This window comes from Prunus mume, linkage group LG3, assembly GCF_029339155.1.
Source record: "Prunus mume cultivar Tortuosa linkage group LG3, ASM2933915v1, whole genome shotgun sequence".
In the NCBI taxonomy this organism is placed as follows: Eukaryota; Viridiplantae; Streptophyta; class Magnoliopsida; order Rosales; family Rosaceae; genus Prunus; species Prunus mume.
The window spans coordinates 16,982,584-17,008,102 of NC_142700.1; the positions used below are offsets into that span (position 1 = coordinate 16,982,584).

Here is a 25,519-nt window from a genome sequence, read left to right on the forward strand (position 1 = left end):
CATGATTAGTGCATAACACTTTTAACATCATGTCTATTTTAGTCATTATTCACAGTTACAATAATTTTATATTAAAATTTACCAAACGGTTTTAACACTGCTTTTTGTACTAACAGCACTTTAAAAATAGTGTTTACCAAACATGGAGCTGCTTTACTTTACTAATTATTTTTAAAGCACAGCAGAATCAACTTTTTTTAAAAGTGACAGCAATCCCAAACTAGGCCTTACTCTTACGAATTATTTTCTTTTGAAGCAACTCATGGATTTCTTTTTTACAGAATTCCATTAACTCTTGACTCATTTGGATTGGCCTAGCTTTAGTGGGAATATTTTTCTCACTAAAGGATTTGATATAGGGGAGACTGACAACGTGCTGTTTCCTATACCAGAAAGCATTAGGCAAATCAGAACAAATTTCATTTTTCAACTGAGTTTCAAATTGTTGAATCCGCAACTGTAAAGACTCGTCTTTCAACTGTTGTTCAATTCTTTTAAACTTAATTTCTTCTTTTAGAAAATTCAACTGCTTGACTTTTCTAATGACTTGCACGGACTTAGAGACTGATTGTTTCTGCAAAGCTCTTAGATTATGCAACTCAGGCTTAGAAAGGAACTCAAACTTAATGTTTTCTCCTAGATAAGTAGACATGACACCATCATAATCTACCTGCAGAGGATACAATAGGGAGATGAAAGGCAAACCTAAAATGACTTCATCAGTGATGTTCCTAACTAAGACAAATGAGGTTTTAAAATAGACTTTGTTTTGACATACATGGGCTTTTGGTATTTCATAATTCAACTGAAGGGATTTTCCTGAGGCTGTACTTAAGGATTCCCTAGACTTCTGGTAATACTTAGTAGGAATTAGACCTTCTTGGATGCAATTAAGGTCGGCTCTGAATCAAATAAGGCAACTGTAGTGAATTCAAAATTTTGAACAAATATAGTTACTTTAGAATACCATTTCCTAAAGTTAATTTGGTGAATAAGGTTGACAGCTTGTTTACTGTCAGAAGGTTCATCATCGGAGTGATGAGGACTTTCTGACTGGCTTCTAGACTCAGAGGGTTCCTTTTCTAGGAGGCGAACTAATTCTTGTCTAATCGTATAATTTTCAGTTTGTAACTTGTGACTTATTTGTTTTAGCTCAACTATTTCCTTTTTTACCATTTTTACTTCTAACTGTAAATCTTGCAACGTAGCTTCTTTCTTTTTGGCAAATTTTTCTAAGGTATTACTTAGACTTATGGGCTGGGGGGTAGAAGGACTTGGGTTCTCCTGACTGATGACTTTTCTTAATTTTTTCAAATATTCAGATTTTAACTCAGGGTTTTCCACTCGGCTTATTAAGTCGATTAACAACTCTTCATGTTCTTCTGTTTAGTAAGAACTGAAATAGACTTCAACCTACTACAACACTTATCTGTGCAACCAATTTGAACTGTGGGTGAGCTCAACTGTGAATCAAAGTGATCAAACCTGACTCAACTAGCAACTAGTGACTCAGTGTAGCTTGCTTCAGAGTCTCGCAACTCCAAAACTTTGATTAACTTTTCTTTATCTTCATCTGTGATTTTCAACTGCTTAATAGTGTCTTTGACTTTACATTCGTACGCATAATGACCGAACTTTTGACATTTAAAACATTTAACTTTGCTTTTATCTTTATCTTTACTTTTACTAGTGCGACTATTCTTTTGCTTATTCGGCTTTTTAGACCAACTTTTCTTAGGAGCGTATTTCTTTCGTCTGTAAAAATCACGTGAATCATCATTATGTCGAGAAAACTGTTTTCTACGAGAATAATGGCGACTCTTACGAAGATGACTAGGCTTGTTCTTTCTAGACGGGGGAAGGCTGGTAAAACCATACTGTTCGCAGAAATTTCCTAACTCATACTTAGCAGATTTCCTGTTGGACTGTATCTGTTTACCGATTTTAAAGTCTATACACATTTTCATGCCAACTTGATTAATTGTGCTTATAATATTACCATATGTTAAACTATCCCAATCTATATGACCTTGTTCATTACTGAGGGTGGTTCGAATCTTATGGGCAAATAGGTTTGGGAGACCGTTAACAAATTTTTCTTTCCAGAATGGTTGATTACTATCATCCCTAAGCATGACTCTAGAGATGAAGACATCTTTATACCACCTGAAATCAGACAACTTGGGGCATCTAAGGTTACTTAACTGATCATGGATTCTAGAAGTGGTGTTGCTAGGGGTTCCAATGAAGTGCTCAACAATCGTGTAAAACAGAGTGTTGACTCCGTCTTCTATACCTTGACCTATTTGTTCATCAAAGATAGGGAGACCGTCTTCATTAAGTTTTATAGCATGTATGATTAAATTTTTAGACTCAGGGGTAAAGTGCTTATCCCACCAATACCTGAGAGTACCAGTGAATCCGGTAACTAACAGGGGTACAATTTCATCGCTCAAATCTGTGATTGGTGATGTAACTATTGGCGACCATGGACATGTGTTGCAACTTATTAAGGATTTCCTGTTCAGACAGACCATCAATATTCCATTCATATAATTTGTCGGAAGAAACTGAAAACTGGGTTTGAAAGTTTCTTTCTTCAAATTGAATGTCTGGAGGAGTTGGTCTGGGATACCAATTCTTAGTTAAACTGGTAGGACTTATATGTCGTTCTACTTTCTTAAGTCTGGGTTCAACTTGGACTTCTAAGTTTCTAAAGGCTTGCTCTATTTTGGAAATGTTACTGGTTTCGGAATCTATTGACATAGGCTCAGATTCAGAAGGGTTGACAAAAGAATCTAGTGTTTTAAGACCAGATTTTTCGGCTATTGGGGTCAACTGTTCTAACATTTCTTCTATTTTCTTCATTGTGGGTTTGATCTTAAGAGTGGGACTCGACTTAAGATCCTGGAATTGTACTAACGGCTTTTCAACTTTTAGCTTAGACTTGACTTCTGGGGAACTAACAATTTTATCAATTTTTGTTTCAATTGTGTCCAATTGTTTCCCTATGACAAATAGACTCTGGTTGGTGTAATTGTTTTGCTCAATTAACCTTCTACTTTCATCGTTATTCTCGACCGCTTTAAAGGAACTGGCAGGTATGAGGCTATTCCTATGACTGATAACTATGGCATCGACTGGTGGATGACTAGACTCAACTACCGTTCTGTCTAACAATTTCCATTTTTCCTTAGTTAAGGTTTTTAACTCATTAGACATATATCGGCTTTCAATAAAATAAAGGTAGAAAATTTCAACTTTGGCTGACCGCATGTAATCTTTCCATTCACTAAAGATTTTGTCGCGGACTTCTCTAGCAGGGTAGGCTTGGTGATAACTATCTCGTCTATGCTGATTTTCTGGGGACTTAAGGTGCTGATTAAGACGTTTCCAATCAATTAAATTTTTTTTATTAAAGGTTCTTAATTGATTATCAACTATAAAATCGGACTGTGTGGGTGACTCGGGTGAGTCAGACTTATCATCTTGGTCAACTGGTGCCTTGCCGTAACAAGGTTGGTTTACTTGAGAGGATTTTCTCAGGGACTCAAGCTTAAACTCAATCATGGCCTTTTCTAACTCTAGGTCTCGTTCTAGAGTGGAGGACGAGGCAGTAAAGGAATGCCGAGCTGGGGCATGCCTTTGCATCGATCGGGTTGGCAATGTTGTAACTGGACATTAGACTTTTTTAAAGGCTGATTTTCAAATTTAATTTTAATTGTGCCATCTAGGTATTGTTGGATGTAGTCTAAATTGCTTAGACTACGTTGGATGGGAGCTGGTTGGCTCTCGGTGACTAGGGTCCAATCTTTTGGAAGGATGACCTCTGACCATTTAATGGTCTGAGGGACTTGGATATGGGCATCTGCAGTGTGACTCTGGATTAGAACTGTTTGGTCTTTTGGGCTTTTATTTAGGGCTTGAAAATTCATATTAGTGCCTGTAACCTTATAGTAAATTCTGTATACTAAGGCTAAAGGTTGAGTGCCTGGAAGGACATCATAACCTTCGGTCTTAATATTCAGAGTGAGGGCTTTTAGGATGTGTGGATCACTAAGACTTACAGTGAAATCTGGGTAACAATCGAAGTGAACCGGACCATTACACAGACTAGACTCAATGACTCCTAGAGTACTATCACTGAACTTGGTGAATCTGGCATCACGTAAGCAGAGAAGGATTGAGGCTTGTAATCCTAATCTGGTTAGTGGTTTGACTGCCACTTGAACTAGACCTATATGCAAGAAATTATTACCATCAGACTTATGTTTTCTTACAGACTCAAGATTAAGCAACTGACAGGTTTCATGTTCTTTGCTTAAGGCGTATACTTGTTCAACTATTTTGACATGTGTGGTACTATTAAAACTGGAAGGCAACCAATGTTTCTTATAAATTTTTTGACTTGGGACTTTAGGGATATTCCAATCTCTAAAATCTAATTGTTCTTTGCTATTAGACTCAAATTCAAATTGTTCTTCATTAACTATCTCAGGAAGTCGGCTTATATTGGTTTTAGAACTGCTTGAACTACAGGAATTTGTTCTAAATAGACGACTCATGACTACTCAAATAACTCGCTTTAGACTCTGAGGAAGAAGATGAACAGTGGCTTCCTAGACTTAACCGTTTTCTCAACAAGAAACTTATTAACCTTTCTCAATTTTCTGTCTCCTGCCCACCAACGCTGCCCACTACCCTGGGGACTTACAGTAGGAAAAAGGACTCACGGGTCAGACCTTAGAGAAGGATCAACAAATGACTCAAAAAGAAAAAGGGAAGAAGAAGAAGACAATCTGTAGAAATTCTACTCAGAAGCTTAAACCAGCCACTTGGCGGGGATGAGTAGCAGACTTAGACAAACGATCAGTAACTCTTACGGCTCTGATACCAAAAAGAAAGGACCAGAGATAGAAGAAGAACAGAGAAGAAATGCAATGCAAGCAACTGATTCAGTTACAATGCAAGCAACTGATGCAGTTAAAATAATGCTTATAAAGATAACTGAAAATAGCAATTTTATTTATATACTCACAAAGTACTCACAACAGCAACTAAGCAACTCTTCGAACACAATCTCACAGTGTTTACAAAGATGATTCTTCTAAGAGTGATTAGAGAGAATCTCTAAAAAACTGAAAGTGTAAATTGTATTCTGCTTACAACTGAGGCCGAAGCCAACTTATAAAGAGGGAAGCAACTATGGTTACCAAGAAAATAACTATGGTTATTTGAGGGACACCCCTTATAGGGCCCACTCCGGATTGTATTTCACCAATTCAAACCGTCTATTTTGTAGATACACATTCAAAGATCATCTCTACAAAAAATCACTTGAATTCGATATCATTTGATCATTCAATTGAGTTATTGAAATTTTAGTACTTTCTTGAAACACTGTGTTCATTGATTTTGTAGGACACAATTGGATGTCGAAACAGTTTCCAAATTGTCTAATTTTTTGTAAGGATGATCTATGAATGAAGACCTAAAAAATAGATGGTTTTGATCATTGGAAAAAAAATTGTAGGGTACCTAAAGCGTCCCTCAAATAAAATTATTTGAGGGATCCCTCAATAGAAGGGGACTGTATATATATATATATGTGTGTGTGTGTGTGTGTGTGTGTGTGTGTATTGTTGAAACCTTCCACATATACCACAAATCCCAAAATTTTTCATCTCAAATATGTGAAACTGTAATTTCGTTTGTCATATTTGATCTTCCCATAATTTCTTGAATAACAAGGGCTATAAATTTTAAAATTCTTTGACATACGCTTTTCTTTTGACTGAAAATGTAAATATGTATCCCTCAATTGAAAATTGAAAATTGAAATGAGAATGTCAACATGTTCTAGCCCAGGGCTTTGACTTGTAGACAAATGGTCTCAAGTTCGAACTCTAATAGCGCCTTAGAGCACTTTCACCGCAGAGCCAAGCCTAGGCAAAAGGCCCTCTCATGTTGAAGAAACCCACTCTATCGCACCAATCCAGCCCAGGTAGATGGTGGTCTCCACGAAGACTAGGCAAGCCTAAAGGTAAGAACAACCCAGGCTGTTGCTTGAGGGTGCTACATTCAGTGAAGGAAAAAAATTATTAAAAAAAAAACTGAAAAAGCACCAAAAAATTTAGAATCTGTTTTTTCGTACATACCTAGCAATTTTTATTTATTTATTAATCTCATACATAAAAATAAAATTAATCCCATGTGAATAGTAATTGCCTTCTGGATTGTCATGACAATTGGTATAAAAGCAAACAAAAATATTTCTAGGGCATGCACTATTCAATTGAATAGTGCCTGCCCTTACTTGTCCTTGCCCTTTGCCATGGCACGATGGGTGGAAGTGCTCTTAACAGTGTGAGAAATCCCTCTCCCGACTCTAGTTTAGACTATCGCTTGTATTCAAAAGAAAATTGGAATGAAAATAAAAAAAATACTGAATCAATGAGAATCTTTTATTAATCTCAAGTGAAATATTGAAAAATTGTACTGTGCACATCTATTATTATTACCAAAGAAAACGACTTTAATTTCATGTGTTGCTATCACTATTGTTTCTTGTTGTAATATTGTTGTTGGTATTATTGTTTGAATGAACATTGCCAACGATAGAGGTGATGGCTGCTACCAGAGCCGCTGTGAAGTTAGGGTCAGCTGTGATGGCCGCTGTTGCTGCATTGACTTTGTCAGCCAATGAGTGTGTAGCGCTATCCAATCCCTGAAAGCTATCGAGAACCGAGAATTTCGATTGGCTGGAAAGGGCTTGACCTAGAATTTGTGGCACAGACATCATGTTTTGAGGAAAACTTGGAGGCAGCTGGTTTGGCTGACCAAGTGGCATCTCTGAGGAAGTTGGAGTTCGAGTGAGGTCCAATGTGACAGTGGGAAATGGGGCTGAAGCTGAGAGTGTTGCCAAACTTGGTGGGCAGTTTGGTAGGGCACTTCTTGCCAGGAAGCTGTTTGAGCTTATTAGGCCATCAGCACTAGGCATTGAGCCTGATAGTAGCATTGATGCTGCTGCTGATGTTGTAGACGCCATTGCCATTGCCGCAGGAGGGAGTGGATGGTTGTGGTGGCCTTCGTAGGTCGTTACCAGTATCGTTCGGTCTTCTGCACATCTTTGTACCTGTCAATTACGATTCCAATTAGGTCCAGTTATTAACATGTTATGCTGTCAAACTGTTAATCTAAAAACAAGAAAGAGGTATGTACTTGTTAACCTAAGAACAAGAAAGAGAGTATGTACCTGTTTGCGAACTGCGCAACCAGTTCCCATGGTACAACGATAATAAGCTCGAGGGCATGGGTTTCCTTTAGCCATTTTTTGACCATACTTTCTCCATTGGCATCCATCAGATATCTGCAAGAGAATTTGATATTAGGATGATGAAATCCATATTTCTCTGTCGTTGAATTATACTCCAACAGAAGCATGTGTGTTTTAATTTCCTGTTTTCTGTTTGGGTTATTGAGGTGTGGTTTGAAATGATCAGAAAAGAACTTGCTTCTGAATATATATGTACTGCATAATTTGTCCACACCCATCTCATTAAGAAGACATTTCTTTCAGAGTTTTCCAATTAATGTTATAATACGTTTACTAATATTGAAGATTGTAATCTGTATCACACATTCAGATGAGAATCAACATCATCGATCAATGGTCTATGTATACAGTTTGACAAACAAATCTCAACTATAGGATAGTTTCTTACCATGGACGCTTCAGATCGTGCCCGAACGGAAACGCGGGCTTTCTTAATCATGGACATAGTTTCTGATGAGGCTTGATCCACGTCCCTGGGACTCATCATCTTGGAGACTTTCTTAGGAACCCACCCTTGAAACTCTTGGTCAGGGCTATCTTCTCCCCCATTAGTAGTACTAATTCTTCCACTAAGATCCCTGTGAAGTACATGACTAGTATTCTTGCAGCACTCCATTGACTCAACGATGTCGTTTCGTGGAGGCGACCCGGAACAATCTTGGGATCTGCAGCCTTCCAAAGAACACTGTGAACGCTCATCTTTCTCAGCCCTGCCCATATCCATAAATTGCCTTGGAACAATATGGTTGAACCCGTTCATCATCTGCTTCTCTTCTACCACGACTGATCCATTATTGATCATCTAAGCAAACCCATGAAGTTGCGGATATTAGTGAAATTAAAGAAATATATATTATGTAGTCAAGGAATCAGATTACTATATATATACCTTGTGTTGTTCTGGAGTTTGATGATCAGCCTTCTGATTTTGCTGGCGTTGCATCAATGTCACAATTTGCACCTGTAATGCCTGGTAATTGTTGTTCACCTGGCTAATCATAACTCTCAATCGCTGATTTTCTACGTTCATACGGCCTAATTCAGCCTGAAGAACTGCCAACTGCATGAAAACCCAAAATTAATCTCTCACATGAATATATATTAATTCATCTAAATTAATGAACCAACAAAATTAATAGAAATTCAAGCTCCTATAGTTTGTAATTATTTTAAACCACTAGTCCCAGAAAGAAAAAAAAAAAAAAACTGTCCAAATATTCCATTTATATATATGTGCCTACCTCATTTGTTCTATGCTTGTCTTCCATATTATGGGACGATGAAGTTCCATCATCCATGGATGATTTGTCGCTACTGGTGTATGTTGTGAGAAGATTTAAACCAGTCTATAATAATCAAAACCATGACAAAAAAGAAAAACAATTAGCACTGATTCAGGTGGTATAAGAAATTCAAAGGAAAAAAAAAAAGAAGACTCGGTAAATATATTGGACGAACTATACGACTAGAACTTTTCATACATTTACGTCTGGTAGTTGCTTTTCTTGACCAACGCCGCGATGATCATGTGCGCCTTCTTCTTTAACCTCAACCGTCTGATCTCTCATTTCCATCAGACGACCCTTGTTATCAGCAAAGAAGTCCAACTCATCAACAACCCGCTTCCCGTGATGATCGTGATCAACGGCTGTGAATTCGGGAGAAAGTAGAGGCTGCTCGATTGATCTGCAGTTGTGAATCGAATGATCACTAGCTGCAGATTCCATGGTTTGTGTAAGAAATGAATGAAATGGTGTTTTGGAGGGTTTAAATTGAATTCAGTCTATTTCTATATGTGAAGGATTTGGTTTGCTGCGGGTGGTAGGAAGAAGAAGAAGAAGCAGAAGAAAAAGAGAGCTGTTGTGGACAGGGCAGTCGTCTTGGTTTGTCCATAAAATAAAAATATATAAGAGAGAGAGAGAGAGAGAGAGAGGAGAGAGAAATGAAGGCCTAAGAGTGAAGTTTGAAGTCATAAGAGATGCAATAGACTCGGCTTTAAAAGGGTTTGGTTGGACTAAGACCAACCAACATGTGTATTCTGAAATTGAGTGAGATCGATCTTAACATACAACAACATCATGAAATATGGTAGAGAATAGAGGAGTGAGGTCAGGTGGTGCGTCAAGCCACCACGTGGCTACACATTCGGGAGAGAGAGAGAGAGAGCGAGGGGTAACACTTCCTTTTATCTGTTATATTTTCTTTTATTTTTCATTTCCTTTATATATATGTATATATACATATAACAATTGTGGGAAGGGATAAAAGCAGCAGGGTGGTACACGCGTGTTACTAGCACAAGTCAATAAGACCTATATGCTTAATTATTACAGATTTTTTTTAAAAAAATTGGGAAATTAGTTTTCACTAATAGGTGTTATTGACATTCCAAAATGGTCATCTCAACTCCACCCTAATGAAAAAAAGAGATATAGAAGTGCACATCCTGATCAAATGCACTCGCTTAAGTACCTAGAAATAAAGCGTATATTTGCAACGATGTGGTCGGAGATCATCTAATGGTTGCAAAGTATTTATAACATTAAAATTATTGAATAATATCTAATGGTATATTTTTAAGCGTTCCTGCAGTTTGTTATGGTGGTTTTCGTTCAACCTCACGTTATCTCATACCTAAAACTCATGGAAATTTTGCTAGGGCTTAATCATAATGATAAAATTCATTGAAAATTTTCAAGTGATAATGATAAAACTCATTGAAATTTTTCAGGAAAATTAGAAAGGAGCTGGTAGATGAGAAATGTTGCTAATTTTGTTGGAGAGAAAATACAAGAATGTATGTAGTTGTGTGTCAAAGAAGTGAGTTTGACTGATTCCTGATGTGCATTGGGGCTATTGGTCCGGCGCAATCCATGTGCTGGGAAGAAAAGGCAGAGTCAACGATATAGACGGCCAAGCTCCCTTGCGACTATACTGGGTCCCACTTATGTTTTCTTTGACCGCCCTCGTTTTGGATCAAATCAATCATCAAAGAAAACAAAAGGCGTACCAAAGAAGTTAACTGTAGTAATTTTGGTGAGGTAAGGTGTTCCAATATTCAAATATTGTCATTATATAGTCACCCGATGGTTTGAGTGAAATGTGATATGATTATAGCAGTTGAGAAAATGAAGTATATACGTAATGGATTGGTTGAAAGAGGAAAAATATGTAAAACAAAGGTAAGTTGTATGTCACGGTAGTACTCAATGAAATGTTGATGTAGAGTACTCGTTTTACCGGCCCATGTATTATAATATGAATGGATAACATGGTTTATATTTCAGGAATCTATGGTACAATATTAATAAATATAAATATATGGTCTAACATAAGTGAATTGATAACACCACGTAGCATTATAATATTTTTAAACTTAATATAGTACACCTATTATAATTTGATTAGGGTAAATTTGTAGCATCATACTAACATGCATGCGGTTTTACCATCGCGCATAATGATTTCTTATAGAATAGCGACTAATTATAATTAAGATAATGTGTATATATTTCCTTAGTTTTAAAATAAATAATAAGATTAATAGTAAAGAGACTTGTAATTTAAGTAGTTAAGTGCATTAACCAAACATATGAGTATCTGTATCTACATTTCTCTCTCCCAATAATATCACCAAAAATCGACAAAAACGTAGTTAGCATTTTTATATTATGATTTAAAAATAGAGTTTGGTGATTTCTCCTCTCGACTTGCCACGTTTCTTGATTCTCTAATTGATTCCTCACATGAGATATTTGGCTAATGCTAATCAAGTTTCAAGTTTCAGAAATAAATAAATAAATGAGAGTGTTCATATTATCATACAATTATATGATCCCAAAATTCCCTTGTACACATTTGTGTATGCATTAAAAAAATATATAAATCCATCAATAATTTTGATTAAGAAAAGTAAGTCCCTATCTGTCTCAAGTCTTAATTTGATGAATATATATCCCAACATTGCATCATCCAAATGAAGTCAAAAGTACAAAAAAAGACGTAACTTGGAAATGCTATGCTCACATTATCTTATCTCTTAGATATGATTCATATGGTCACGACCTTCTCACTTTTTCATACTTTGCCTCCGTCCCGTAATAATTGAAATGGAAATTATTAGAATGTTCCAATATCACGGAAAGTCTAAAAGTTATCCTCTGTGAGTCGGGATTCACATTTTCATTTCATGTTGTCTATGTGAATCTGGATATGGAATCGGAGACCATCCAACAATTTAAGCAGATTTAGACTTGAATATTATATATGTATATGGAGGCAATACATGACAAATAGTTCAAAAGTTATACAAAGAAAAAATATGGTGTCGTGGATGTATCCTATATATAATTGCGCACTTTTTTTAACGTCAATGTGTTTAAACCACTTGAAGCAGGGATAAATACTCTTAACCACTTAAACTGCTTGCGTTTGAATATTCTTACATAGTTTAGCATTATTATATATGCTCGTGTAAATAATTGACTTGGCCTATCATATAAAAATTAAGGATGATCATATAGATTAATTTTCAACAGTCAACTCAAAATGTACACGGTCTACAATCTAGGTGATGTGCATATAACCCTGCCCGACGCATTAAGACTGAATCATGTCCATTCTCCTTTCTTTAGTTTTTAAAAAAAAAAAAAAAATTTAAAGGTTCTTTTGTTACATATGTTTAAGATTTCTCATCATATTTCGTTTATAATAATACAACACAAACTTGAAATATGAGAAATTCTTTCAATAATCACCTTTTTTAATTAAACCCTTTTAAAATCTGTGTGGATTTTGCCAAACTTGAGGTGTGAATGGCACCAACGACATTGTGGTTGGTGAGTATTGAAAGTTAATTTGAAAGATAGGCAAACTAATAGAGACTATATAGTATCAATAACTATTCAGTCGTGCTTATACGTAATACGTACGTGATAATACTTCAGGACCACACTAGTCTATGTATAATTACTCATATTGCTTGTATATATAATTGTGAATAAATATGACTGCACTTTTAGAAAACTGCAGAATACTCTAGAAAATCAATTTTATTTTCTGCATGCATGGCTGTGAAACCTTTTGATTTTCATATGGCTGCTTTTAGGCACCTTTTGATTAATAAGTTGGTGAAAGTCACTTGTCCAATTAAGTACAGCCTTCGGGTCCATTCAAAGAGTCATATATATACATGTACTACTTGCACGTAGGGTTGAGGTATGCTTGACTCTCGCACCACTTTAAGTCAGACTACAAAATAGGTAGCCTTCGATTAATTAAAGACTAGTGTAAAAGGGATTAGTTGGCAGCAAAGCTTGCTCACAACTCTTAAATGGTTGTAGAGTTAAGATTGATGCTCGTGTTTGTTGGATAGTTTGACATGTTATATATACGGATTTATTATTAATCGATTTGGTGTTTATTCTCATTATCTCACTCTATAAACGATGAAATTAAACATATTTTTCAGAAGTGATAGGAAACATACCATAACATATGACACAAGAAAAAATAAAGCCATAGAAGCATCGCATGAGACATGCTTCGTGCCCCTCCTCAAGCTTAATAGAGTTGCACATAGATAGCCCCCTCCATGAGAAACGCCTTGAAGTGGCCTTCCACACAAAAATACACCAACCACCGTCACCTCTAATACATGGGACAAAAAAATGCACAAGGATGATAGTGTTGGCCTCCTCATTTAAGATTATAAAGTCATTTACAATTATAAATTTTGGTCTTTCCAATTTAAAAATCCTAACTCTGCACTTCTCTTGATCCCATTTTTCCCGTGTCCTCCCCGTCGCCTATCTCAATTTTTTGACACCTCTATTAACATAACAGTGTTAACAGCCTGGTCCAAACAATCCCAAGATCTCCTTTCTAGAGGCGGCCCATGGGGTGTGCGAGGTGTGCGACCGCACAGGGCCTCCAAATTTTTCCAAGTCAACCCATTAAATTAACTAAAACATAAAAATAAAAATGAAATATTAAATATCACCCCACAACACCACATGCAAGGCACCAAAACCAAAATTGAATTGAATATTAATTATCAACAAATTCTACGACTTAGAGAGTAGAGGCCCTAATTTAATTCATTTTCCTCTTCCAACTCTCACGCTGCAACTCTTCTTTTTATTTATTTATTATGGTTTGAAACCTGTGTTTTCCTCTTCCCAACTCTCAAGCTGCAAAACCATTCTAATATTCTTTTCTCTTTCAGTATGTCTTTCTCACTCTCCTTCATCAAAATAAAGCCATTTCTCTTCAATACCAGTGTACCACCCTCTTCCATCAAATTCTTGGATTGTAAAAACCCAAGGTTTAGCCCTTTCCCCAAAATCACAGTTCTTTTCTCCCTCCCTTATTCACATGAGAATTCACCAAGCATTGAAATTGGAAAATCAATTTATCAGCTCTGTGATTTGGAATGGTGACTAAAGAAATTTTTTGAGAAGCTCTTTCCGAATGTGTTCTTCCCGTGTCAGAAATTTTTGTTTCTATATGGATTTTTTTTTTCCTACTTGTATATATAGGGCCTCGACATCCATATTTGCACAGGGCCTCCAAAATCAATGGACCGGCTCTACTCCTTTCCTCCCCATTTCTACCACAATTTGCGAAAGGTATTGGTGGCTATTGTTATTGTAAAATATGTAATTAGCATACAAAACTTTCTTGTATGGAATCAGCCCAACAAGTTCAGACCCACAAAAAAAAAAGGAATCATCCCAACAAGTGGTGACGAACATAATTGATTGCAAAAAAGAAAATACCCATATTAGTTGTGTCCCATATTTACTCAAAAACAAATTTATATTCATATTTCCATTTATTCTTCCATCGCAAAGTTAGTACTTGTCTCTGAGTTATATGTGATGACTTTGAAAAAGTCACTAAATGTGTGTATATTATTTGCATAACACAAAGTACTACCTCAAACGTCAACGGCATAATTCCAATCAAAAATAAAATTTAATGGCATAATGTTTTAGAAAAGGGTTGAAACTTGACCGACTAATTAATTATTTTGTTGAGGCTCAATGCTTGCTTGCCCTATTTTTATAAACAAGAATCATGCTTACCAAATGCAAACAAATAAAGATTGCCGTGTTGACATAAGATTCTATTCGGCATGGCATGCAATTACTTGCAGAGTAACACAAAGTGTGGAAGTGGAGGTTCAAGAGTTAGGTCGAATATTAAAGAAAAAGTTTATGGAGTTTGAAAAAATTGTAGTGAGAGACGGTGGAATTTAATAAGACAGCATGGAGAGAGCAGAAAAACATGGAAAAAAAAAGAGTACTCTACCCTATGATACATTTGGTAGGGAAATATTCATTATTGATAGGGGCTAGGGTTGGACCAAGATGGTGGCCAAATTAAGAGCCCCCGTCGGGTTGGATTGGATCACCAAAATTAATTAATATAGGAGTTACAATTTTGTCAAAGCAAAGGAAATAAGTGGTTTAACTTTCACTTTTTGCGTTTGGTTTATGAAAAAAAGAGGTTTGGGGATGGAAAATCAATTATTTTTTCATGTTTGGTAAGTTTAGGCATGGGAAATGATTGTCTAACACATAGAAAAATAGGGGGGAAAAGAGGAGGGAGGAGGTTTTTGTTGGGTGGGGAGGGGGTGGTGGGGGCAGTGTGGGTGGTGTGGGGGTTTTGTAATGAAACCCTCCTTCCTTTCCATGGAAAACTTGGGCCAGCATTAAATACATATTTGTCATTTTGTCCCTATTATTTTTTTATTTGATTTCATATGGTATAATTGAAAAATTAAACAAACTTTGTTTTATATTCCAACGCAAAACAAACATGAAAAAAAATGAAATAAAGTGGTATTTTCTGGTTACTTTCCTGGCATTAGCAAATATGGGAAAGGAATCTTTCATTTCTCATTCCTTAGGAAAAGACATGAGAAATTATTTCCCATCAAATCGTCCGTTAAAGGTTTGAACATAGAGCGATAAAATTTATACAAATTTATAAATAAACCCAATCTTAGACATGTATTTATAAAAAAACCAAAGCACTATTTAAACATAGAAACACACCCAAAATCAACCCCAAAGTCAACTTTTTGGGTGTGTTTATAAATGAGTTTTGAGTATGTGTAATTATGGGTTTTGGGTGTGTTTATATGTTTAAATAGTGCTTGGGTTTTTTTATAATTTCAACCTTCATTTTGGGTGTTTTAGTGAAACTCCCTAAAATTTACAGCTAGACAATACTCGAGTTTTTTTATTGGACCAAATTCCCACCAATCATGTGTACTTACTTGGAATGAGAGAAGTAATTAAGGAATCAAAGAACTTAGGGAAAATAAGGAATTTGAATTGAATCAACTAGCCTCCCTAGATCCAATTCCTAGTTTTGACGGTATTGCATTACTAATTTCAAAATGAGACCCATATATTGTCTGGTTCCGTATGTTAGTAAAAATGGGAAAGTTATTAACTAAAATAATTATCTTTCTTCTCGAAGCCATTCCCGAAAAGTGAACATATCATTTTTCTCAAGCTCTTAATTGGCAAGACAATTTAATCGGTCTTGCAACATTATTTTCAAGGCAGCTACTTGTTTATATCTTAATACAATAATGTTATATTGTACTTCAAAGTTTTGGTCCTTGACCAACTAAATCAGTCAAAGATCGCAAATATAACGCTAATGCTGAAGACCTACTAGAAGCAAAGGACATCTCACTTTGTCAAAGGTTGAGTCCTCCTTTAGGACATTATTAGCCTTCAAGTACCATTTCCAAAAGTGAAATTTTTTTTTTTGACTAAAACCTAAATTTACTTTTATTTTAAGGGTAATTCTGCACCCAAAAAACAAGTATTTAGGGTGCTCAATGCAAGTAAGATTCGGATTTGGCATGACTGACCTTCTTCCGACTAGGCTTCCTCTCCTTTGACTAATGAAGACCATTTATTTTTTTCTTTTCTTCATTCTTCTCCTAGAGAATTCTGTTAAGCCAATGGTTTTGGCATATGATCTTATGTGCAAACGGTTCCCAGTTTTCCCACCTTAAGTTCGCTCATTATACTCGGTTCCAAAAAATTTGTCCTCATGAATTTTGGGGCTAAATAATTTTTTGGAATTCAATGTGGTCAATGAGAAAAACATTTAATCAAATTGGTCATGGTGTTCCTAAAATTTATAATTTATAGACATTCCATTATCTTTCGTTAATTGTAGTTTTTATTTTTTATTTTTTAGGAAGTACCTTTAGTCTTCTTCCTCTAACTCAACAAATTATGGTATATTGAGCTATTAGGGTTTAACAAATTGGGGAAAATCTTGAGTTGAAATCAAAATTATGAAGTATAAGAAAAATAAAAATATAAAAAATCAAACCAAATTAAAATAAAATCAACAACTTACCAATATATTTTGGTGTTCTATCACCTCGATTACATCTCTTTGTCATCCGAAATGACAATACGGTTCTCACTCAATTGATTCAGGCTTCAATATAGCATCCAATCCATGACCAGTGTCTTCAACCAATTTCAACTCAAAAATATTTGATTTTTGACACAGGTGCATTTGAGTTTGCTAAGCGCTTTTGCGTCAAGGGTGGATGCATGGATTTATCTGACATGTCTGCTTGTTGTTTGCTTGCTTGTACCTCACAATTTTGATTTCAATCCAAGATTTTCCCTAATTTATTAAACACTAATAGCACAATATACCATAACTCATTGAGTTAGAGGAAGAAACTAAACGTACTTCCTAAAAAAGAAACTGAGCGTGCTTCCTAAAAAAACTGCACTTAACGGAATGTCTATAAATTGTAAACTTTGGGAAACACAATGATCAATTTGGCTATTTTTTTTCAATGACCAAAAAGGTATTTAATCCTTAATTTTTGAACATTTTATTTCTTTAAGACCTAAACTATATACAAAACATACCAGCTATGGTCGCAATCACTACCTTTGTTTTCTTTTGTTAATTAAAAAAATATCTGTCATCTTAAAAGGTTTTGAACAAATTAATAAAATAAACGTATAGAGAATTTGCTTATGTGAATAGCAAAAAACTTGATGCAAATTATGCAATTCTGATGTAAACTCAAGATTTCCCCTAATTTGTTAAACACTAATAGCACAATATACCCTAACTCATTGAGTTAGAGGAAGAAACTGAACGTGCTTCCTTAAAAAAAATTGCACTTTAACAGAATGTCTATACATTAAGTTTGGGAAACACAGACCAACTTGGCTAAATTTTTTTTTCAATGACCAAATTGAATTTTCATATAAAACCAGTGACCAAAAAGGTATTTAATCCTTAATTTTTAAACATTTTATTTCTTTAAAACCTAAACCATATACAAAACATACCAGCTATGGTTGCAGTCGCCACCTTCGTTTTCTTTTGTTAATTAAAAAAATTTATCAGTTATCTTAAAAGGTTTTTAACAAATTAATAAAATAAGCGGAGATATAAGTACCATACAGAATTTGCTTGTGCGAATAACAAAAACTTGATACAAATTATGCAATTGATCCGTTCTACATATATGTTACGTTAATTTTTGGGATTTCTGTAAATTGAAAAGCTTGAAGATACAGCAGTCCTAAGCAGGGGCTAGGATAGGACTTAATAGGCAGCAGTCTGCAGTTTGAACTCAGAATAATGATATTCGGGTTATAGATAAAATCATGAAAAATTGTTTTAACTGTTTTTACAACAAATGAAACCTACAATCGTGCCCTTCTCACAAGGTTGCCATCAACATGGCACGGATTTTGGCTCTGAGATCATCCGAGACCTCAGTAGCTTGAGAGGGCTGAGATGGAGCTCTTCCAATTTGATGCGACTTTGAAAAATCCACAGAAGCTTCCCTTTTAGCGTGATCACCCTCACTAGCTTTTGATTGATCTACTTTTGTATAGATCTCCCCTTCTTCTAAATCCGCTTCTTTTTCAGGCTCGGGTTTCCTATGCTTTCCCGATCTGCTGTGGTGCAGATGCTCATCTTCAGAGGAGTTATCGTGCTTATGCCGCCGCCTATAATGCTGGTGCTCATCATCAGAAGAGTCACTATGCCTATACCTTCGTCGGGAAATCCGATGCTCATCATCAGACGAACTATCATGCCTATTCCTTTTTCGAGGCTGATGTTCATCATCAGAGGTATTTCTCTTATGCCTCCTCCGCGAGTGCCGATGCTTCTCATCATCATAACTGTCATTCTTATGATGGTGCCGAGAATTTCTATCCTTAGAAGAGGAATGCCTTCTGTGTTTATGCCTATCCCTACTATGTTCTGAAGAATGATGAGACCGACGCTTCTTCCTCGAGTGCTTGTGAACCCTTTTATCTTCTTCTTCCTCTGCCTTTTGTTCTAAATCATTGTCACTTTCTTCTTCTCCTTCATGCCTTTTAGATCTGGCACGGTAGCTCCTCTTTGATCGCCGCTCATTACAATCATCAACAGAAAGCTTCTTCTCAAACTCCTCAACCTTATCTGAAATATCAGCTTCTAATGGAACTGAACTGCCTTCTCTTTCTTTGGCTGAAAGATTTACAACCTCATTACCTGAAGAGGAAATCCCAGATTCTGGTGGTTCAGCCGATAAGCCACGCAATGATTCACTTTTCAATGGTGCAGATCCACTTTTTATCATGGCTGCAAACATCTTTGCTCGTTTCAATCTCTCAGCCTTCAGTTTCTGCTCTCTGGTCAAGGATGCTTCAGAGGAATCAGCCTCATTTGCGGCTGCAAGCGCCGCCGTCTCTGCAATAGCCTTGGCAACAGGGACGGGAATGCGAGGCTCCCCAGAAAAAATTTCCTTTTGAACGGAAGTTTGAAGTTGAGATGTATGTAGACTCCCCGAGCTCAAATCTCGCCCACCCTCATTGCTATGGCCTTGACTTATAACACTCGATGACTTTGGGAATATCTCTACACCCGGATTCTTGATGCCTCTTGTGGCTGCCTGAAGAATAGCTGCAGCTGTATCCAGACTGACTCCAGACTGAGGTTCGCTAGCTTTAGTAGGCGGATCATGTCCATCCTTCTTTAACTTGCTAATTACCATCTTAAATTTCTCTTTTCTGTCATAATCAAAAGGTAGATCATGACCAGCAGATCCTGATGAGGCGGTATCACCTTCCTTAGCAGTTTTCTTGTCCACTGCATGCCCCACTGACTCATGCTTCTCAGAAACCAATCCTTTGCCAGGTAACTTGGGCTGTAGGAAAAGAGACAGTCATAAATATCAGTAATATGGAAACAATGCAGCATCAATCAGTAAGATACTAACAACAAAGAATGTGAAGGAAGAATGACATAAACAAACCTAAATTTTCACAACATAGATTTAACTCTATATGCACTTAAAAATTAGACTTCAAACAATTACCACTATCAAACTCTCTGGTAACTCACAAAAGCCAAATTTACAAATTCTCACAAACAGCAATTTTCCAATGTACACAGATTTGCATCTACTTAAAGACCCTTGGTTTGCTAGTAAACCATATGCAGGCTGGCAACCCAACGGCTTTTAGGTAGATGTACATCAGTTCTTATGTGCATAGGAGAGTTACTCTTCTTATCAAATATAAATTTAATAACTTCCAACTGATATCCAAAATGTACATGAATGATAAACAACACAAGGCAATTTAAGAAAATAGCCTACTAATACAAGATGACATATAGAGGAACATATGCACCCTAAATAGAATAGCTGGATGATTCACAAATTTGGGGGCAAAGGCACCCAGAATTCTTTCATTTTTATCAAAAGAAACTCAATCAAAAAGCATAAAACCATTAAAGACATTACAGGATCAGCACATACGCACCTCCTGAGCTTTTTGAAGAACTGTTAAATAGTAAGAATGATACTGGTTGGATGGCATAAGGAACAGAAACCTTCCATGTTTACAATTCTGCTCAATCAAAACAGCTTCAAATTCTCTACCGTTTTTCAATATGAACTCAACTATTTTCTCAACCACTTTCTTTTGATCAGGCGGTGGCTCCAAAATGGGTAGTTCAACCTTGGGTGTGCTAGGCATAGCAGGAGCATGTGACTTATTGGCAGCAGTGGAAACCAATCCTGAGGCATCACTTCCTTTCTTTGTCCCACTAATAGCTCCACCTTTAACTGTGCTAACCGTGCGATTATGTTTAATGACACTAACTTTTTCTTTCAAAGGAATATATGAACTCTTGGAAACAATATCATTTTTCCCAGCTACATTTCCAGAAGATTCTATCTGTTCTGATCCATGAGGAACAGATGCACTAACAGCACTAACAGCATTAACAGCTTCGACGGACTTGATCTTTCCCAATTCAGGTGCATCCTCAATTATACCATCCTCATCCTCTCCAGACCCATATACAGAACCAAGCAAAGACAATGCACCACCTGTCTGGTCAATCCCACCATCAGCTTTCTTCTCTTCGTCTAGAGATTTTCCATCAGTATCATACTCCAGGAGTTCTTGGTGATCGACAAGAAACCTAAAGTAGGCATGAAGGTGATGATCAGGCATCAAGAACCCAAACGTAGGATTGTCTCCTTGTTTCACCCTCAAAATAATTTCTGATTGCCCACCATGCTTGGAGACAAATGTAGCAGTTCTTGCAATGATCTGATGTAACTTTTCTGTTGGAGGCTAAGGGAGACAAAACAGGAAAATAAAAAAATCTTTCAGAACACGGAGAAATTCCACAAATGCAGATTTCACCTCAAAATAAAAAGACAAATAAATACCGCAAAAGAATACCTAAAATAAACACTCTGAACCTCAAATATGTCAGATAACCACAAATATCAGAAAACATAACTCTACCAAGATATGTTCCTTCCAATTTGCTCACAAGCAGTAAAGATTCAGTAAATTTCTACAATCCTAATCCCACCTGCACAGCCCCTTGGGTCACAAGAACTGCATGCCTTCTCCGAGCATCTGAAACTTAGACATGGTAAGCCTTAGAATAACACATGCACCCTAGCAATTATCATCTGGCAGCATTTGTTAACTATCAAACAAACAATAATATACAGGTCATATGAAGTTGTACAGAGACAAATAGGAAACATGAGGGAGTAGGCTTACAAGGTTTTGAATTAAGCTTTCCGGCACTGGAAAGGCTGGTTGAAAAACAGGCTCAGTATCATTATTCTTCTGCTCAGTGAACTCATCTGGGTTTCCATATGAGAAGCCAACAGTATGATAGCCACCAGCATCTGCCTGCTCTGGATCATTACCTGTATCTGGGACATAAAAGGCTTAATAATCATAATCTCTTACAAACATCAATTTTACCTGAAGCGGCGTCATTGATACACACAGCCAACTGGCACAAAACATGGAGGCAAAATAAAATAACAAGAAAAGCTACAGTTAGATAAGGAATATTCTTACTCGTGTCTCTGATATATGCAACTGTTGCAAATTATATTCCATCCTGCAAATTGAAAAAATAATGCAAAAATAATAGCACTAATACAAGATAGTCACCAAACTCCGTCTCTCAATCATAGTCTTACACTCAGCCCCCAGAAAATGAGGCAAGAAAAGAACACCTCTTCTCAGGATCTGGCTCATTTCCAATTGCGATACAAAACAACAGGGCCAATGAATCAAGATCTAAGGTCTATGTGGGGCAATATCTTCTGGGGGTCTTCATAAAGCAAAGTCCACACTTAATTCAATCACCATGAATACTATTACCATCTGATAGTTGCACGCCAAACATCAAGCTAAGCCCACAAATCCCTTCTTCTTTATTTTCAGGCAGATAAATGTTTGTATTCATGTAGCAAACAAACAATTTTTACGTATTTATTGGATTCTCGGCAAGTTAAAACCACATTACCAGGCAGGAAAATCTTAAAAACCAATGCATTTCAAGTGCAAAAACTATTTTGATTTTAATGAAACCTTACTAAGCACCAAACAAAACAGCAGCATGGCAAATTCATCTATAAAGCATAAAACTAATGCAACTATTTCCCGTGTGCTATCTTGACAAACTAATTTTTACCCCTTAATTTTCCTCTACAACATCCCTCTTCTCAGAAACCAAACAATATCTACCAAATAACACATCCTGAATATGAAAGCAATTGCTTCACCACTCTCTTCCCTTAAAAGTATCATTTCCTTATGTTTCAATAACCAAAACTTAACTAATTCAATGCAGATCAATCCAAACTATAATATAAAAAGAACAATTACTTAAATTCAAAATAAAAGCTAACAACTTTTTCACTGATTTGGACTAATTTACCTTGTTCTGGTTCTTCAGACGGCGATGGCAAATCGAGGTACCGCTCCTGATCGAGCTCGAACTCGAGAGCGGCATCAGGTTGAGGCGGCGGCGAGGAGGATGAACGCGTGAGATGTCGTCGGCGCGTGATAGGGGGTAGAGGGCCGGCGAGGAGGTGGCGAACATCGTAGCGGTCGATGAAGAGCGAGTTCCACTCGACGAGGGCGTCGCGTGAGTTCACGAACGAGGCGCTGGCGTCGTCGTCGAAGAACAGAGCGTGGCGGCCCACCACCTCTAGATCCATTTCTTCGCGACCGTCGTATTGGGTAGGAATTTGAGACACAGCACAGAGAGAGAAGATGGGATTAGGATTTAGGAACCAGGAGAAACCCTAATTGTGATTTTCTCAAGGGTCGGGATTCGACAAAGGACAAGGTGGACCTATTTTGACTCTTTCTCTCTCTCTTTTTTTTTTTACAAATTTATAAATAAACCCAATTCTATACATGTATTTATAAAAACCCAAGACTATTTAAATATAAACATAAAAATCAACCCCAAGTCAACTTTTTGGGTGTGTTTATAAGGTGTTTTGGATGTTGAGTTTTTTATAATTTCAACCTCCATTTTGGGTGTTTTAGTGAAACTCCTTTTTTTTTTTTTTTTTTAATCACTGAATACACTTTTCATCCCCATCCTCATAGTTTAACGAGTTTCTACTTTCGTCCTGATAATTTAATTTGATTTCAATTTTATACCCGTAAATGTTTTATTCATTATTCATTTATTAGATTACTAAAGGTTTACACTAGGGCTGGGCATTCAAACCGGTAACTCGGTCAAACCGCTCAAACTAAATCGATGATTTGGGTTGGTTTGGTTTTTTTTTTCAATATTTTTTTGGTCATTGGTTTGAACCCAAATCAAACCAAAATATATGATTCAGTATACGGTTTGCAATATTCAAAATCACAGTTTAACCAAATCAAACCTATAGTATTAAAAAAATATTATATATATAATATTATTATAATAAATATCTATATATATAATACATAGTTTCAATATTTTCTTTTTCTTCTCTCTCCATCTCTCCGTTTGTCTTGTCTTCATTAGTCATTCTCTCTCTATTTTTTTTCTCCTTACGACGTCTTCACTCCATCTCCCCATCTCCCTCTTTTTTTCCCTTCTTCTTCTCCATCTCTCCCTCTCTTTTTTCTTCTCTCTCTCTCTCTCTCTCTCTCTCTCTCTCTCTCTCTCTCTCTCTCTCTCTCAAAAAGCCAAAAAACCCAAACCGAACCAAACCAACCCATCAAGTCCAATTAGCCGAAGTGGTTGATTTTCATCAATTATGATTTGGTTTCGATTTCCAAAATAGCCCAGCCAAGGCCTACAGTTCGATGTTCGGCTTGAGCCCAAACTCGAACCAACCCAGACCAAGCCCACCCCTAGTTTATACCATTGATCAAACTCATGAAATTTATTTATTGTTAATTTCAGGCTTTAACCAAAAAATAAATAAATTCAAATACCAAATTTCATTTGATAAATTTCAACAGTAAAGCGAAAACGTCGGACACGTGAGATAGAGTAGTTGATCAAGATAATGTGTTCACTCCTTTCACTTGAGTTGGATCTCCCTCCTTGTATATTAGAGTAACTTAGAATATTGTTTTATCAAAACATCTACAAACATTTTGTGGCATTGAAGGCATTGATGATATTAACCTTGGATTGGTGTATCTCTCAAGGTTTGCTTTGCTGGGTCCCAATGTCACATCTTATAACTGTGCGAGTGTTGCATGCTGTTGAGGCTCAAAAAATCCAAGGTTGGGTCCAAATATATTTCTAGCCTAGTACAACACCTAACTTGGGAAAAAACCTAACTTGGGTATGCAAGAATTCGTCATATATACTTGCACACATGCCACGCTAAGCAAATAAGCAACACACCTCGCTACAAGCTTAAGTGGGCCCAAGCCACGCGAATGCTGGGGCTTTGAGCATGTTATGGTATGGATGATTACGAGCATTCACGAGGCCCATTGATGGGCCAAGAAGTGTAAGTTTTGGGCTGCTTTGGAGCATCAACACTCGAGCTCATTTCTTGAGCCCAAACATATGGATAAGAATGAGAGAGGAGGAGTGGCCCAATAGCTTAGGAAAATATCCAATGGCTTGCAAACATTTGGAAAAATCCCACATCAGCCAAAATATCCAACACCTTGATCAAATAGGCTGTTTCCAGCAGCTTAAACTCACAGGCACTGGAAACAAAATACCAATAGCCCACCAAAGATCGTGAAAATATCCAGATCTGTTAAAACCAGATCGAAGCCAAGCCATCAAAACCAAGCAAGCCCATATGCTGATCACCTTTTTTACAAGCACCCTTACCCATTCTTTCCTTTTCAAGCTTTAGTGAGAAAACAAGAAGCAAAAGTGGGTGGCGCCTCACCCACATGGAGGAGTCCAGTTGCCTGAGGACCTTGGAACTGCAAAAAGCTGCTTGTCTATGGGTTTAGGCTAGGGAAATTTCACCAAACAAGCTTAAATGGAAAAAAGTGAAGAAAATGGGGAGGGAGGCTTGACAAAATTAAGGTTTCCAGTGTCTATAAAAGGAGCCACTTCCTACCCAGCAAAGGAACTCACCTTGGTTGCTGCAAGCCTCCCAGCAACCATGAGAAGGGATCAAAGGCAAGCATCCCCTCTGGAACCCTTCAATTTCATGTTTTGTTCTTCCATCTTCTTCCTTTCTCTCTCAAAACCCACATCTAGAGAGAGCAAACATCACCTCTCATCCCTGGAACACCTCAATTTCGAGCCTTATTGCTCTATTGCTTCCCTTTTTCTCCTCTGTCAAGTCACCCAGAAGCCTGATGAAACTTTTGTCGAGCTGCTGGAAATCTGCTAAAGCCATCCATG

The 25,519-nt window shown here is 36.8% G+C and overlaps 2 protein-coding genes across 2 annotated transcripts; both read right to left on the bottom strand.

The window, feature by feature from the left end:
• Positions 1 to 6,446: 6,446 nt before the first annotated feature.
• Positions 6,447 to 9,257, bottom strand: LOC103326420 (putative WRKY transcription factor 31). The gene is made up of 6 exons (XM_016792938.2): positions 8,818 to 9,257; positions 8,578 to 8,682; positions 8,226 to 8,396; positions 7,725 to 8,138; positions 7,256 to 7,369; positions 6,447 to 7,135 (listed from the first exon to the last, which is right to left on the bottom strand). The coding sequence occupies exons 1-6, from the start codon at positions 9,061 to 9,063 to the stop codon at positions 6,542 to 6,544; spliced, it is 1,644 nt and encodes a 547-aa protein (XP_016648424.2). The 5' UTR covers positions 9,064 to 9,257; the 3' UTR covers positions 6,447 to 6,541.
• An 8,720-nt stretch (positions 9,258 to 17,977) lies between these two features.
• On the bottom strand, positions 17,978 to 23,047 carry LOC103326418 (SWAP (Suppressor-of-White-APricot)/surp domain-containing protein). Its single transcript, XM_008228632.3, has 4 exons — positions 22,616 to 23,047; positions 21,439 to 21,596; positions 20,173 to 20,994; positions 17,978 to 19,553 (listed from the first exon to the last, which is right to left on the bottom strand). Exons 1-4 carry the CDS (start codon positions 22,896 to 22,898, stop codon positions 18,075 to 18,077), a joined length of 2,742 nt encoding a protein of 913 aa, XP_008226854.2. The 5' UTR covers positions 22,899 to 23,047; the 3' UTR covers positions 17,978 to 18,074.
• Positions 23,048 to 25,519: the final 2,472 nt, after the last annotated feature.